A 16,034-nucleotide genomic window follows, 5' to 3' on the forward strand; every position below is an offset into this window, starting at 1 on the left:
ACATCTAGTTTCATGTCAACTCATTTTCTTCATCTGATTTTGATCTTCATTACAGACACAAAATCGAAATATTTTACACCATCCAGTATGTCATGTCCAAATGCATTATTTGTGAGAAATTGATTTTGTTTGATTATTATTTTTTCTAATTACAAATTGAAAACATTCCACTACCTCCATTCCACAATGTTTATTTATTTAAATATTTAGTACTCTACATCTTCATTGATTGGAATTTGTGGTGGTAGAGGTTTCGTGTGATGGGGAAACTCACCAAAATCCAAGAGAAAAAACTTATCAAAGAACACAAGAAATAGTATAAACTTTGAGATGAGATAGAAGATCTAGTTAACAAGCATAGATTAGGATATCACAAAGAACAGGAAAGGCTCTTATCCACTTGGGAATCTAGTTCATGGACCTCAAAATGTAGGAATGAGTGAGAGAGAATCATGTCTTGAGAGCATAACCGAATCATCAAGAACAACACAACAAAAAGATCATGAAAAAAACATTATAAAAAATCCTGTTAAAAAATAACACAATTATTTCATTTTTCATGCAAGACCATCAAATGAATACATTTGTTTTGCTGTAAATATTCGCCTGTAATTGTTGCTCGCATTACAATAATGATAATAAAAGTCTAACCATTAGTTTATTTCTATGATGCTTCGAACCATATAGTTTAACTACTTGCAAATCTTTTTATTGAAGAATGTATAAATTTGACAAAAAGTTTGTAAGTAAATAATTATATTTTCAAGCGATTTTTTTTTCCAATTTTGATATTATTACTAGTGTACTTATTCCAAACAAGATAGCTACTGTAGCTCTACCGTAGTATTGTACGACCAAGACCCCGTTCACACGGCGGCTTTCAAATGGCCGGTAAGTACACCGACCGACCGACCGACTTACCGACCGACGGCACTGAATCGTCTGTTTTGAAAAGCGGCTCTGCCCACAACTTAGGATATATTGGAAGAGGCCTCATTGCGGATAACCCAAGTTATAAATACGGTAAAAGTTCCGAACATGGAAACAGTATAGATATCCAGAACCGTACTAAATACGACGACGTTGACGCTGTCTGACGCCGTCTGACGCTTGCGACAGTCGGGCTGTCAATGTCCGTCCTGGTCCCAAGCCCCCCTTCTGGTTTTGCTCGCTCGTCACCATGTGTGTGAACGCATCCATCCATACATTCATCCACACGTGCAATGCTTTCTTCTTCGACTGCAAAGCCGCCTCTTTCTCAGTCTCACTACTACCACTACCGATATGCGCTGTGCACGCGAGGCAGGCTGCTGCATTGTTGTGATCGTGCTGGAGAGTGTTGGCGGTGTGCGGAGTGGAGGGGAGTGGAGTGGAGTTCATTGGAGTTTCTAGTCGGAAGCCGAGATTCTTTAGGCTCCCTGGCTGGTGTGTGTGTGTGTGTGTACTGACCTTTAACTTGGAGCGGCGTGTGTGTATGTGTGTGTGTATGGGAGGTACTCCTGGATCGTAGCTCTGTTCCTTGTCTGCTGAAGTGGTCCGCACTATAGTTTTCGGTTGGTATGTTTAAAATGTGGAGAAGGAGTAGGATGTGGTGGTGGTTTTCAAGGTTTTGCTGGCTTTATTTTGCACAGTTTCGGTAGCTGTCGGTTTGCCGAGAAGATTTTGTGCGTGGAGGTTAGTGGTTTCGACGTTGGTATTATTTGTTGCGGTAGCTGTTTAGACGGCTTAGCGATCTCTCGTCCGTACACATTATATCGCGAACTTCGTACTTTATTGACAAAGTACCGTTGTTTTCAGTTCTTTTAGTTAATAACAGCTTTTATTTTATTTTATTTTATTTTTCGGGTTTAAATGTCAGGAGCTGCTTTCTTCTGTTTATATGGGATGTGCATTAAGATTTTGGTATAGGAGGAAGCTTCTGTCGGTAGTTAGCGCGCATCTCTAAAGTCAAACGTAGGAATTCCTCAATGCTTACTCATTATGGTTTCTGCTTCTGTTCAACTGTTCTTGTGGCATACGAGTAGCTTGGAATGTTAGATTACAATGCCAATCTTCAATTACATACGAAAAGTTATTGTTCATAAAATTGTTGGGGTAGGATAGTTGTTTGAAGGATTCTTTCAATTAAACAGATAATTTTCATCCTCATTATCCGCCTGGTGTGTTTAAATGTATTACTCACACAATTCTACGAGCTGGGCGCCGCAATGCTATGACTGTGCGTGGAGATGGGTTTCGATTCACTTTCTCTAACAATGCTGTGCTTTGCGAGTCTGTATTAGGGGCGACTGAACTTAAAAACCAGTTCTTTTGCACTTAGACAATTTGTTTCTCACAGTTGTGTGTCCGTGCATGCAGGTAGAAAGTCGGGAAGGCATGCCTACAATGCTTACTGTCCAGGGGGTTATTACTTCATGGAAGTAACACGATATCGAATTAAGATTGTCAACACACAGCGAAGGGAACCGTCATTCTAGACTGGAATGTGCTCATCCTGTTCGGGCAGCTAGGGTAAAGTTTGGAAATCATGGAGATGGAAAATAACATGAAGGAAAATTGGAAGCAGGAAATGTGGGAGAGGTCAAGAGATCGAATTGCAGAGATTTATCAACGTGTTTCTTCTATGTATGTTTCTGCTTTATCTTTATCTTGCCCCCCCTTCTTTCTTCATTTTTTTCTCTTTCTAAAGGCTCATCATGATCATTAGTGTGGAAATCCACACCCTCACCGGCAAACGTGACAGATACTTACGTTGACGCCTTTTACTTCTTATAGTTTCAATAACAGTGATTTTGAAAACCTCGTGTGTCTGCATCATTCGGGTTGTCGCATGAACTTCACTTCGTGCAGGCATTTTTTGTAATTTTCGGATAGTATGGCTTTACAGTCGGCCTGCAGGATGTTCGCACTCTATGAAATTCTAGTATTTTTTCGATTAATTTTCCCAAGTTTGAAACAAGAACAGTTTTAAGAAATGACTACATTCTGCTTCCAACTACCAGTACATGTAACACTCAAGAACATCTTTACCGTTTGTTTGTTGATGGATTAACGTGTTGGTGTTGTATGACAGCGACATAGAAGCGTTTCTTAAAACGTCCATTATAGGAATCGTTGGAAAGGACATCATCGAACATGCCCGGCGGAAAACTTCCGTTGTAAGGAATGCGGGAAAGAACATGCTTTACCAAGCTCGGCAGAAGTATGACTCTAAGGGCCTAGAGAAGCATTTAAAGCTGAGGAAATTCGTTGCGGGTATCCGCTCGGGGCGCTTGGGATACTTGCTTTTAGTGTTAGCCGCTCTCTGTACATTGACCGTACCATTGATGTTCCAGAGTACATACATTCCACAAGAGGACTGGGAATTGGAAAGAGCTATGGCCATTCAGTTTCATCAAGGAAGGTATTTACCTTGTATCGTGTTATTTGATTTGGTCATGAATGTGGATCTGTTGTATTTCAAAGTAAGTTTTCTGACGTCAATGTCTTTCCAGATGTCCTGCGCATGGAGAACCTGATTACTTTTCGCTGTGAGCATAGTGCGCTGTCTAGCGATTTTTTGATGTTGGAATTTGGGATATGCTGCAGAGGGGTGGATGAAACATTTAATCGAAAGATGAAGCTCGCGCAGGAGAAAAATCTTATTTATGAAGAGGGGAAAAAATCATCGGAAATCTCTGTAAGCAAACCTAAACGCTTGGCAGTAGTATCAGGCATGAAAAGGAGCGGATAAGACAAGTTTACTTCTAAAGGGGAGACTGCGACATTGCTCACATCTGAAGTCGTCAAGCTTTCTGATTCTGTGCAGCACAGGTGGAATTCTGGTCAAGTAGGGAGGGAGGTTTCTGGAGGCCATGATGCCTACATACTGGATTCGGAGGTCAACATTTTTGCGGGAAAGAATGAGAGGCAGCACAAAGTAATATCAACGAAACCTGCAACGCGAGGAAGAAACAGGTCGAAACGCTACAACATTATCGAAGAAGTTATCAAGCGCGCTCTTGAAAAGAGTACAGCTGGCTTCGATGAAAAAGAAACTGAACAAGATATCAAGTTAGATTCTCATGCAGTTGTTCTATCGGAAAAAACTATGTCATTAAGTGATACTCAAGAATCGTTGAACATGACTCCTTTAAGAGCTAATTCCACCGTTGACTCTGAGGGATTATCCAATGGGTTTTCTGAGGCATTCAATGAAGTACTGAAGCTGGCAAGTGAAGCCAATAAAACAGCAGGGAAACATTCTGTTCATCTGCAGGAGGAGGCCTCAGTGACAGAGTCCTTACCCACTCACAAACCTGCAGAGCTTGATGTGCAAGTTCGTGAAGTTGTTGACCGTGCTTCCCAAAAGCTTTCAGAAGCGGAGGATGAGCCTTCTGGGAAAGGTACAATTGCTTCGTTCGGACTCTATTCTGAAGAAAACAAAGAAAACGTATCGGTTGGTGAGGGCATGGAGGCTTCTCATAATACTCCTCAGACCAAGCCCATGTTTGCCAAGAATGTAGAAGAGGGTAAATCTGAATTACTCAAATCTAACTCAATGGAGGATAAAGATAAACATCAAACTAACATCCTATCAGGCAATGAAGGAAACACTCTAATTCAGACACAAACCAGCACAGCTAGCAGAGATTCTGATGTTGTAATGGCGAATGTTGGAAAAGTCAAATCCATGGATCTTAGCACAGAAAATGTCGATAACTCTAATGAGTTGAAGATCATCCAGGGACGTGACCCTGAAGTTACAGTAGTCGAATCAAGTAGGGAGGCTGGTAATAGCCTGGAGAATTCTAGCGAATCAATCGTCAATGCTACGGAAACTAACAACAATTTCACAAGCATGAAAGATGAAGATGACATAAAGGTAGTTGGTGTGATGGATGGTGAAAAACTTGATGACGATGCTGCTGAAGAACAGGAACTGCAAGCTGAAGTTCGGCAAGAGAATAGCGATGAGTGGCCTCAAGAATCTGCGCTTATCTCTTCATTGAGACTGAGAGCTACATCTGGTACGCTAAGAGTCGGACTGTTGAACATGGAGGCAACAGATTTTCTGCGCTGGCAATTTCTTGCCGGTGAAAGGCCAATTATTATTCCATTCGAGAGAGTGAACGAGGCAGTGGACTGGAATCAACTTTATCCAGAATGGATAGACGAGGAAGAGACATATGGAGCTCCCATATGTCCCGCAATCCCTATGCCAAAGATTAGCCCTGAAGTACAGCTTGATGTAGTGATTGCGCGTGTCCCTTGCGCTTCCTCTGCTCTCCAAGAAGGTTGGAAACAACCCGCTTCCCTTCAGGTATTACTTAGACCATGAACAACTGTGTGCATTTTGAATTTTTCCTTTTCCGCTGTTTGCGAGACTGGACGCTGTAAAAAAGTTCCTATCAAGTGGTAGTGGCTTACTTCGGTATCAAAGTACACTCCTATTTTCATTTTATTACTTTCTAGACATTGAACGAGCACCTTTCCTGAAATTTTCTGAGACATCACAATGTTCTTTTTACTCTTACATCTGATTGTTGTGTTTAGGAACACAAAAATTGCAGTTTGTTCATATTGCACTTGTATTGAAAAACGCTGCCAAGTATTAATACCATTGAACTGCGATTACAAATCAACAGGTCCTCCTTGGAGCTGCAAGCCTTGCCGTGAATGCAGGAAATGGAAGTATTTATGTGCTCATCTTGAGTGAATGTCGACCTCTTGTGAATCTCTTCTCTTGTGGAGAACTTCTGGAGCATCGTGATCAGGGCTGGCTTTATCAAGTGAATGTAGAACAGCTTAAAAAACGCACCTCGATGTCTGTTGGTTCGTGCCAGCTTTCTATCCCTCTTCGAGGACAAGGTATTATATTGCTGTTTGTCATCTTTTTACGCAAAAATCCCACGTCTCTTAATCCATCACGTATATTGGTGTAAAAATCTTCCTTGAGATGTTCTCAGATGATGTTTATATTTGTAGAATTCATAGAAATTCCTGGCTCAACCGTAGAATGCTGAAGTGATACTCTTACACAAGCTTTAATTACAAACATTGTAGAAATTCTACCTAGCACAAAATGAGACGGACTAATCCTACTAGTGTAACGGCAGTAATGTGGTTAAGGAATTTCCTTGCTAATCTGCACAAGTGTGGCTACTATGGCCTACTTTAACACAAGTTCGGAAGGCTTGGAAATCTTGGAAGATTGATCCATACTCTACTTTAATGTGTGTTCCGTAATGCAGATACCTCATTAGATACGGGAGCTTCGAACTTGCATAAAGAAGCATATGTTACTATTCTTCACTCTGGAGCAGATTATGTTTGTGGAGCAATTGTAACCGCTCACAGTATTCGCAAGACAGGCTCCACCAAGGACCTTGTTATCCTCGTCGATAGCAGTATTTCGCCTGAGCAAAGGCAGGCACTAGGAGAGGCTGGGTGGGAGGTGCGTGATTTGGAAAGGATATACAAGTCGAACATAGTGGAAGGGAAACAGTGTGAGAAAGACTTCAGCAGATTTCGGTTGTGGCAGATTACTGATTACAACAAGGTTATCCTCCCGCCCACGATTCTGAATTATCTCGTATATTAAGTGCTTAATGTACTTTTTGCATCTTTCTTCGTTTGATAACAAGCCCTTTGTGATCATGATCGAAGCTTACAGTCAAAGGAAGTTAAATGAGAAGTAATGGGAAACAAGTACGATGGCTGAATTTAACTGGGGTTTAGTGCTCCGGGATATTTTAAATGACACCCCAACCATTAGAATGGTTGCAATTAGAAGTGACCACAAGTTAGAGATTCACTTAATTTAATCTCTAATTGAACTCCTTTATATCATTGATCCTAGCCTTCGGATGTGGCTGACGCTAATCTTAAATATTTTGCAACTTTATTATGTGAAGATTTGAGAGCAAATTTACATCATTGTTTGGGATTCGATTAGTGGTAATTGAAATGCAGCAAACCATAAGGTAGGTCACCCGTCTTGTCAAATTGTCAGAGTGACATATTGGTTTAGTTTTTGGGTGGTCTGATGTCAATCAAATTAATACACTTGATTTTCAAAAAAAAGAACAGATCATGAATGATTGTGGAATAGGTAATACATGAAGTGGTTGTTGTAAGTACCAATGGATTGCACACTGTTGCTTCAGGTGGTGTACGTTGAGGCGGATGTCCTTGTGCTTCGCAACCTTGACCATCTTTTTAGCATGCCTGAAATTTCGGCAAGTGGAAGCACGAAGACCTTGTTCAATTCTGGTGTGATGGTCGTCGAGCCTTCCAACTGTACTTTCCAACTTCTTATGGATGAGATGGAAAAGATTATATCAGAGACCGGTGGTGATTGGGACTTCTTCAACAGAATTTTCCCTTGGTGGCATCGGATTCCCAAGCACATGAATTATCTGAAGTATTTTTGGACAAGATCACGAACTAGTGAGGTTGACTCCTCGAACAGGTGAACAAGTTCTCAAAGCTTCATACTTGCCTTAATACTCTACAACTCAAGTAGATGTTTGAAACTACTGCACAAATATGTCACTTGTAGAATGACATAATCTTATTTATTTCAATGATGCATCAAGTCAGATGCAACTATTTGTTGCTTTTTCAAGTTTTCATTGCCCTTACCCTGTCCATGTACACTAGTTCATACCAGTACCTAACTAGATCTGTCTGTGGCCCTTTGGTTTTTATTCATTGAAACTCACTTGAAAGCATTTTCGGTTTATCAGGAGTGAGTTTCTTAATTCAAAGCCCAGCACATGTTATACTTGGCATAGAATCCTCTTTGGCTCTTGCAATTGGCTGATTTTAACACATGGGGCTTTGGTTTGATTCTGTCCAGGCTGTTTTCCGCGGAACCTCCTCAGTTGTATGCCATCCACTATTGGGGATACAAACCTTGGCAATGCTTTAGAGACTATGACTGCAACTGGAATTCTAACAACCACTTTGCCAGCGATGAAGCCCATGCTCGATGGTTCAAGGTACAAAATTTCTTTTTTCTCTGACACTGAAATGGAGCTGTTTTCCCTACAGAACTTCGTGCCGTAAGACGATGATGTTCTTTGATTGCATTTCACGAGTCGGACACTGGAGATTATCTATTTCAACTTGTTCCAGTATCTCGTCCATGTCGTTCCATCAGTATCATCGTGCGCCGAGAAAACTATGAACATACGTTGACATTCCATTCTATAGACTATTTTCTGTTGTTCCTCGCCAGTGTAACTCACTGTAACTGGTTGGATGTTATGAATGTGCAACAGGTGTACGATGAGTTGCCGGAGAATCTGCAGAAGTTTTGTTCACTGTCCACAGGTACAAAGGCGTACCTTGAACATAACAGGCGGGTAGCTGAGGCTGCAGCCTTAGAAGACAAGCACTGGGCTATCACCATCACTGATCCAAGATTGAACGTCTGCCTAGAGAACCATTGTGACTGGAATGCTCTCCTCTCATATTGGGATAAGACTGTCAATTCCTCGAGTTCAGTGCTTGCCTGAACGAAATGAGCAGAAATGAGTTACATCAACTGAGAAGCTGGTTGCGTACATTAATCCATTGCTTCGGGAGTGGACTTCTCTGCACTGCTGAAAATAATGCCAAGTGTGGAGATCGGCGACTTCTGTTCGTTCCATTAACTGCCAGCGAAAGAATAATTTTACAAGCTTGGAGGCTTTTAAAGGTGTCATCATGAGATATTCTTGTGTTCGATGGGAAGGCACTTTATTTTTGGCGCGACTTCCGAATCTTGACGTGATGACTGCAGAAGTCTTGGGCCTCGTGGTGCAAAGATCGTCTCGAACCCGATTAAAGGTGGAGGTCCTCGGGAGACCCACGGCTTTTCAAAGTTGTGTACTATTTCGGATCATGAGCAATCTTTATGATTCTTGCAGTGAAACTTGAAGAGTTTATTTCGTAGATGCCTGTGAGGTAGCTTACGCTTCGCACTGCATTCTGCGACATAACAATCACTTATACGTTATGAGAGTGACTGCACACGATTTCAATGACGATGTTCAGTATAAGTGCGGTGAGCGCGGTTCACGTGGTGATTCTTTGCGTCTTCGTGATGGACCTTACGAAGAAGTGCCGCAATTGGACTTCTTTTAGTTGACAACCAAGTGTGTCAAATACATCGCCCAAGACATCATAAAAAAATCCATCTAATCAGTTCTCACTTACAAACCAGTCTGGAATTGACATTTGACTAGTTGACGTGGCATCATATTCGTATTTGTATACTGTCTTTTCCAGGTTAAACTAGAAAAAATTGCTATAATGAGGATGTTGCATTACATTCCATCTGCTAAATTTACAGGATAAAACTTCATCCTTGGTAACCAGTTATTAGACACTCCACACATAGCACTTGCACAGGCTTCTCACTATTACAACCATTGAACATGTGGAAGCTCTACTGTACAAGGTAGTACGGCTGCGACTCCAGAGACACCGTCATCCAAGCGTGAAATTAAATTATAAATAGTGATCGTCGCCAACGGAGTTATTAATCAAATTAAGCGTAAGACATGCAATGAAGGATTCCCGAGCTATGCCATTGTGCGGAACTCTGTGATAATGCACGCTACGATTAGTGTCCTGTAAGAAGATAATAACCACAAGAAACATGAGGTAGCACTACCAAACCAAAGGTCCACAGAAAGGGATGGAACATATATTTATTCGACTTCTCCTTAGAGCCAGAGTCAGACTCTATTACTTATTCTGAAAACTGCCATATTGGATACAAAATGATTTGAAAAACCCAGATGGGGATATGGTACATACAATTAAAATGCCAGTCATAGATAAAACTAACATGAATAGCACTCAATGACAGATCTATCTAATGATCTTGCACAGTAAAAAAGAAAAAAGAAAAAAAAAAGAATCGTGTAGTAACCATAAGTGATCACTTCCTACTAACCTGCATAACGCAGATATTAGTAGGATAGGGTCTGAGGACTGCCCTCTTCATACTCGGCATCCCAGTTCTGATAGAGCAGAGCAGCTGCAGCCCGAGCTGCTACAGAAGAGCTGTACTTCTTCCGCAGTGACGCCAGCAATGCATCGTGAGATTCCTGAATACGAAACAAATAATTACTCATGAATGGTACTACTAGAAGTCATAGAAAAAATGTGGAGCAATCAGGACCCTATCAAAGATCAGCACATACGATTCAAGATTAGTCACGGGTGAGAACGTCACAGAAACTGAGACAACTGACAACAATCCAGGACTACCACTCAACCATAAAACCACCAATATAATTGATCAGGAGATGCAGGTCAGGACATGATACTGACAGCATCTTCTCAATAACTTGACAGTCTAAAGGTGCATCAAAGTTTCCAACAGAATTCAGCAAGAAGAAGACGCCAAGTAACCAAATATATCTAAGGACCATACCTTCAACACCCGAACTTCTTCTTCAAGAGCGGCTGCTGTTTCTTTCTGGAAATCAGACGGAAAACCACGTGTTACTCCTTAAAGAATCAACCATTCATAAAGAGCACCACTTGGAAAGAATTAAAAGCCCGACTGTTCGTGATAGAACTGTATCAATTCCATCACATTCTCTATTGAGACGCAACTTTGAAGTTGAAAACGACTCGCCCCGCCAACAAAACGGTTTTCTCCTAGTCTTGCTCGCGTTACTGAGTTGAAGACAGAAAGTATAATACCTGCCGACTTATTTTAACTTGCAACTCAAGACTACGTTGGCGTTCTTCAGCCAAAGCTCGCATAGCTGCTTGTCGATTCTTTTCTGCGGCCTGCACTGCTTTCCGCAAATCGTCCACACGATCCTTGAAACTCTCCTATATTCCATGAAGATATTGAAGCCAGAAGATTGTCAGAAAAAGGAGTGTTGTCCAATTTCTAAGATATGGGCTAATCTTAGCATACACTAAATTCAATACTACATGAACCAAAGAGTCATTATCAACACCCCAACACAGGACCACCTGGCATCCTGACAATAACTCACACTCGACAATAACAACTAAGACTAGCTCTCTAACAAAAACTCGGTAAGCACTCTAAAACTGTATTACAATTAACATTCAATAAAGTCGTAAACATCCTAATAAAGACATAGATATCTTGTTCAACCCAACTCTCCAAGATTCAGATATGAAAAACACCATCAGAGTCACGCCTCTCTCACCTCATACTTATCTTGCCAACCGTTGCCACCCGGCCTCGAGCTTCCCTCCATCCTGGACTTCTTCGACTCTACTTCAAAGTCAACAAGAGTTTGTTTGTCGCTGCTCCTAGCGTCCAATTGGGCTGCAATTGAAGCATTCCTGGGCCTTCCGTATTTTTCCAATCCAGATACATTCCCCAATCCTTTGGGAGTGAAAAAGACGGAGAAGAGGCTGCGAACGAAGTTCGGCTGCTTCTCAGATGGTTGCTCCATTGGAATCGAACGAAGAGGCAAGTTCTGACTGGACATTCTACATGTGCTTGCCACAGCATCGGAATCCGCTCTTGTAATGCTTGGATCTTCAATTCCAGCATGTACACTGCCTATTCTCTTGAAAGGGAGGTGACTCTCTTGGAGGTTTCCCTCACTTGATCCGGAAATGCTCCCATCGCTCGCAAGTTTGTAGTTGATCTGATCAGTTGCAGCATCTACAGGAATTGAAGAATCCTTAGCCATAGGGGTAGCTTGAGAAGCTCTTCCAGAACCACGGCGAGAGGGTGAGCTGTTCTTAAAAGGATACACAGAACTCGGTGCCTCATCTCCCACGACCACCAGCCCTTCATATAGAATCAAGCGATCCGAGCGCCGAGAACCATTCATTGAATTGGGCTTTGATTTCGAGCGAAGACGATACTTCAAATCTTCTCCATCGACAGGAAAATCCAAACCTGGAAACATGTCGAGATGTCTTCTAGAATTTGCAGAGGTTGTACAGCTTGTGGTCATGTCATCACGCCAATGTGCTCTTAATATCCTTCGTCTCACGGGTTGCCCATGTTGCTCATGAAACATTTCTACAATAGAGTACCCAAGACCAAACAGGGCTACCAGCACCCCAACAAGTAGTCCAAACATTGCAGCATTTCTAGGTACATTTGTCGGAAAATGTCTCCAATATGGAGCAGAGGATATAGATGAAATGAATTCTGTAGAGCCAAAAAAAGAAGTTAAGAGCGTGCTGTTGGAATACTGTGTTTGGACAGCATTTGTAAAAAAGTAAAAATGTTTGCATCTTGCTACTGTTTATCAACAAGGTGTTCAGCTAACAACTTTGGAGTAGAACTAAAAAGTGTCATTTAAGATCTTGAGTAGCAGTATTTCAAAATCATTCAAATCTAACCATCTAGTCCACACAATACGATCCAAGTGACTACTTAAACATTGTCTCATAATCATAGAAGGGAAATTACTCAAATAGATAACAAACCTTGACTTTGTTCACCCATGTTATCTAGAAGCTCTGACATACGTATGCCAACGTCTGCCCTACCCACATCAACTTTGTCCACCAAAGATGAATCTGGTTGCTGCAAGTCCCTATGCACACTGCTTCCTCCCTGCGAAAAGCGTAATTAAGTTAAATTGCCGCTATTTGCTGTTTCACAACATAGGAGGCAACATATCACGAAACACTTTACCCGCTAACCTCGAAATTTCATAGCTTGCCAAAAGGTGAAAGTGGAAACCATAGCTCATGACAAAAATCCTGATGATAATTAAGAGCGAATTCAGGGACGCCTAAGTTCAAAAGCAGTATAACAGACTATGATCCACTGGATAGAGAACGCTCACATAAAATAAAAAACCTTCTTCGCCGAGTAGCTTCCACAAAGCTTGCCGAGATGAGGATCCCCACGCACCAGTGCCTAGTACCCCATGAGCTATTTGGAACTGCTGCAATGCCCTCTTTGTCTCTGGTCCAAAGTACCTGATAAGAAGTACATCTTCAAGGTGATTTTTTAATTTGAAAAGAGATTCGATACAAAACAAAGAAATGTTGAAGCTGAAAAAATTGAATCAAATAAGCAGGTTGAGCGAGAGTAAGAGCCATACGCAGTTAGCTCTGTACGCTTTGAAAGATAACCGAACCAGTATAACGCTGTCTGTTCATTACCAGAACATTCAACTGTAAGATGAAGGGCACGTATGCTCAGCTCTGTTGCATTGTGCACTAATATAACATATTCACATACTGTTCTGATCCAAGGTAGGGAAGCAGGGACTTCGGCAGCCTTAAATGCTCACCAGCCTAGTTTCAAGAGACATTTCCCTAATTCTACATCAATCCACTTCCATAACCCTAAAAACACCATTACGCTCGATAATCAAACTACTGTGCAAGGATGAATCGAATCACCGAGCTGAGAAACTTCATTTCATGACAGTGACTAAACCATACGCGCAGAAGAAGAGACTCTTTAAGCATAAAAACACCATATCACCCATACGCAAGCCATATGGCGAACCAACCTGTAAATCTAAGACCTCAGCTCCTGAGTCGCCTTCCCAAATATCGCCAGAAAATCTTAGATCCTGAATTCTCTGATATTGTGAATTAGATATCTCATTCTCCAGCGCTCTACCATGTGACTCCCTGAACAACCCTGAACTTACTTGTTCACCAACGTGTCCTGTACCCAAAGACAAGGTATCTTTCAGGTGCACGGCTCCTTCAGCGGGTTCCGGATTCTTGGCGCCGCGATCCCGACTTCCAATGTCCACTCCAACGATCTCCTTTGCTCTTCCTGACTCGAAACACCTCACCCGAGATCTATGTATACTTACTTGAGTACGTTTTCCCAATTTACCCATCGGATTCGAAGTAACCGACGTTTTCCTACAAGGCATGCCCAACTTTGAAGCAGAAACACCAATGCAACTCCCAGAGGCGCATGGTGTACACCTTTGGTGCAAGAATTCGATGAAGTTATCATGAAAGATTCCAGTTCCCGTAGGTCCAGAAAGTCTTACTGAGTATCTCATGCACCACCAGTTGCTCCTCCGTAAATCTCTGAGGCTCTCGTAACTTGATAGCGAGTTGTAAGGTGAGCCATGACAGTAACTTCGCAGATCACAACGACTACCGGTTGTCACCACCATCATGGACAAAGCTTGCATTAAATGAGAACATTTAGAGTGGTTTTACGTTTCAAGGGGCCTCATTGAAGAGAGTCGAAAGATTTTGATTCGCTATTTCCACCGGAGCAGAGCGGACAGCAAGGATGTAACGCATTACCATGAAATGATTTCATTCCATATTTTATGCAGAGATTTCAAGGATTGTGCTCCAGGTCCTCTCAATTGTAGTGCTCAACCAATACCATGATAATTCCTCAGTTCTTGATTAATTCTCACGAAGATTCCAAATGTTGATGTTCGCGCGTGACTGCATGAACAGCATAAAAACCTTGTTAAATAGCCCCAAATCACTGGAGTCCAACCCCTGAAAATTAAGCTCTATTCTTTTAGGTTTTACACTCCTTTTCTACAGCTACACAAGAAGTAGATTCTTTCTACAACGCTAATCTACAGTGTCGGTGGACACGAGAACTTGAGCAGAAATAACTGCCTGGACCTACATTTAAAACATTTGCATAGTAAGTCGCGCAATCAACTCCAGCACTGCTAGCATGACCACAAGAGGAACTACTCATGGAAGAAACGTTGCCTTTGCTGTGAAAATAAATTAAACATAAAAAAACATGTAGTAGTAGCAATAAAATTAAAAAGACAAAGCTTCCGTAATCCTGACAAATTGACGGAGATCTTAAAAAAATCGTGCCTCATGCATAACCAAACTATACTGTCCGCAAACTGATAAATAGAAAATTCGAAAGGAAGCTCGGGTCAAGATTCCCAACATTAGAAATTGCTAAGGGGCATTGTACAAGAGCATTCTATTAAAATTAATGATTTCAATCGACTAAAAAACTGTGTGGCTGCTAACAACAACACCCCATCCGAAAAATGACTGTACTATGAAAGCAACAAGGAAGAGTAGAAATTTTCCAAACGCGAGTCGTATTCACCAAGCCATATCGTTTTTTTTAATCTTTAAATCACTTTTTTAAAATTAAAACAGATTATTTAAAGAAATAAAAACAACAGCAATCAAAAGCGACGGACCGAACGACAGCAGGTCCACATTTGAGAAGCGCTACACGATCCTTGGACTAAAGAAATGATAAACCTTCACACCCGAAAGATATCGCTTCCACACTATGCATCTCGTTGCCAGAGCACATCCTTCAGCATACTCAAACACCACAGCTAAAAATACCAGGACCGTGATAAGGTCCGACGACGAATCCCCATACACAGCAACATCGCAGGGGAAAACCCGAACAATACCTCAGAACACGATATGCCCCCCGTGCACCAGCCCGGCCTAAACCACAAGAAGCCCCTTCGTCTATCAACTCTCCATCGGCCGGGAAGCCAAACGCACAACTAAAACAATTTCGATAGTGGTGGCAGAGTCCACCCTACAACTTTCCCCGCCCGTGTTAAGGTCCACAATCACCCTAAAACACTCGGGAACGACGACGCGCAAGGTACGCAGCCCCTACGTCCCAAACCTTGGGCCAACCACTAAACCCCATTCCGCGCGTGGATGGAGCACATTCAACGCCCGCATCCACTGGCTACTACTGGCGCCACAAAGCCCGAAGACGACGCCAAGCCCGCGACACGGACAATCCGTCCGTCCGCTGCCGACCTCGATCCTCAAAAGCAACGGACACGGCCGTCACGTGCAATACACAAACAATTATGGCGGAAAGAAAAACAAAAAAACACAAAAAACAAAAACAAAACAAAAATTTTAAAAACCTAAAAAGGAGGAAAAGAACTTCGGCTCACCTGCTACCATCGCCTAATCCTCACGTTTCGTATCCTGGTCCGTGTGCATGCATCGATCGGCGATTCCATCACAGATTGATTCCAAGGAAGCCTCTCTCCCTCGCACTCTCGCTCTCTCTGCAACTCCGCCATGGCCAGGCTTCGTCTTGGCGCTTGTCGGAGACACTGGGCCACGCGGGC

At 42.1% G+C, this 16,034-nt stretch overlaps 2 protein-coding genes across 5 annotated transcripts; one reads left to right on the forward strand and one right to left on the reverse strand.

The window, feature by feature from the left end:
* The first annotated feature begins 1,271 nt into the window (after window positions 1-1,271).
* On the forward strand, window positions 1,272-9,283 carry LOC112279472 (uncharacterized). Its single transcript, XM_024513940.3, has 10 exons — window positions 1,272-1,425; window positions 2,359-2,625; window positions 3,074-3,403; window positions 3,589-3,679; window positions 3,809-5,302; window positions 5,628-5,850; window positions 6,234-6,541; window positions 7,149-7,453; window positions 7,844-7,985; window positions 8,268-9,283. Exons 2-10 carry the CDS (start codon window positions 2,528-2,530, stop codon window positions 8,502-8,504), a joined length of 3,228 nt encoding a protein of 1,075 aa, XP_024369708.1. The 5' UTR covers window positions 1,272-1,425; window positions 2,359-2,527; the 3' UTR covers window positions 8,505-9,283.
* A 374-nt stretch (window positions 9,284-9,657) lies between these two features.
* On the reverse strand, window positions 9,658-15,984 carry LOC112279473 (uncharacterized). 4 transcript variants are annotated; one of them, XM_090249106.1, is made up of 9 exons: window positions 15,855-15,984; window positions 13,464-14,379; window positions 13,047-13,096; window positions 12,786-12,921; window positions 12,421-12,550; window positions 11,175-12,139; window positions 10,690-10,824; window positions 10,415-10,459; window positions 9,658-10,085 (listed from the first exon to the last, which is right to left on the reverse strand). In XM_090249106.1, the coding sequence occupies exons 2-9, from the start codon at window positions 14,109-14,111 to the stop codon at window positions 9,948-9,950; spliced, it is 2,247 nt and encodes a 748-aa protein (XP_090105232.1). In that variant the 5' UTR covers window positions 14,112-14,379; window positions 15,855-15,984; the 3' UTR covers window positions 9,658-9,947. The 4 variants fall into 4 exon arrangements, with proteins under 4 accessions (XP_090105232.1, XP_024369709.1, XP_024369713.1 ...); XM_024513941.3 differs by lacking the exon at window positions 15,855-15,984 and adding an exon at window positions 15,345-15,703; XM_024513945.3 differs by lacking the exon at window positions 15,855-15,984 and adding an exon at window positions 15,345-15,492 and having other exon boundaries at window positions 13,608-14,379.
* Window positions 15,985-16,034: the final 50 nt, after the last annotated feature.

Source organism: Physcomitrium patens, chromosome 3 (genome assembly GCF_059467195.1).
Source record: "Physcomitrium patens ecotype Gransden chromosome 3, ASM5946719v1, whole genome shotgun sequence".
Lineage (NCBI taxonomy): Eukaryota > Viridiplantae > Streptophyta > Bryopsida > Funariales > Funariaceae > Physcomitrium > Physcomitrium patens.

Bases quoted from the DNA above. Each gene is read 5' to 3' on its own strand.
- LOC112279473 (XM_090249106.1), bottom strand. From the start codon at position 14,111: ATGCAAGCTTTGTCCATGATGGTGGTGACAACCGGTAGTCGTTGTGAT. The intron at 12,551-12,785 runs GTGAGCGTTCTC...CGCTTTTCGCAG, and splicing joins AAGAAGGTTTTTTATTTTAT to GGAGGAAGCAGTGTGCATAG. The intron at 12,140-12,420 runs GTTTGTTATCTA...TTGGCTCTACAG, and splicing joins CATGGGTGAACAAAGTCAAG to AATTCATTTCATCTATATCC.
- LOC112279472 (XM_024513940.3), top strand. From the start codon at position 2,528: ATGGAGATGGAAAATAACATGAAGGAAAATTGGAAGCAGGAAATGTGG. The intron at 5,851-6,233 runs GTATTATATTGC...TCCGTAATGCAG, and splicing joins TATCCCTCTTCGAGGACAAG to ATACCTCATTAGATACGGGA. The intron at 7,986-8,267 runs GTACAAAATTTC...AATGTGCAACAG, and splicing joins CCCATGCTCGATGGTTCAAG to GTGTACGATGAGTTGCCGGA.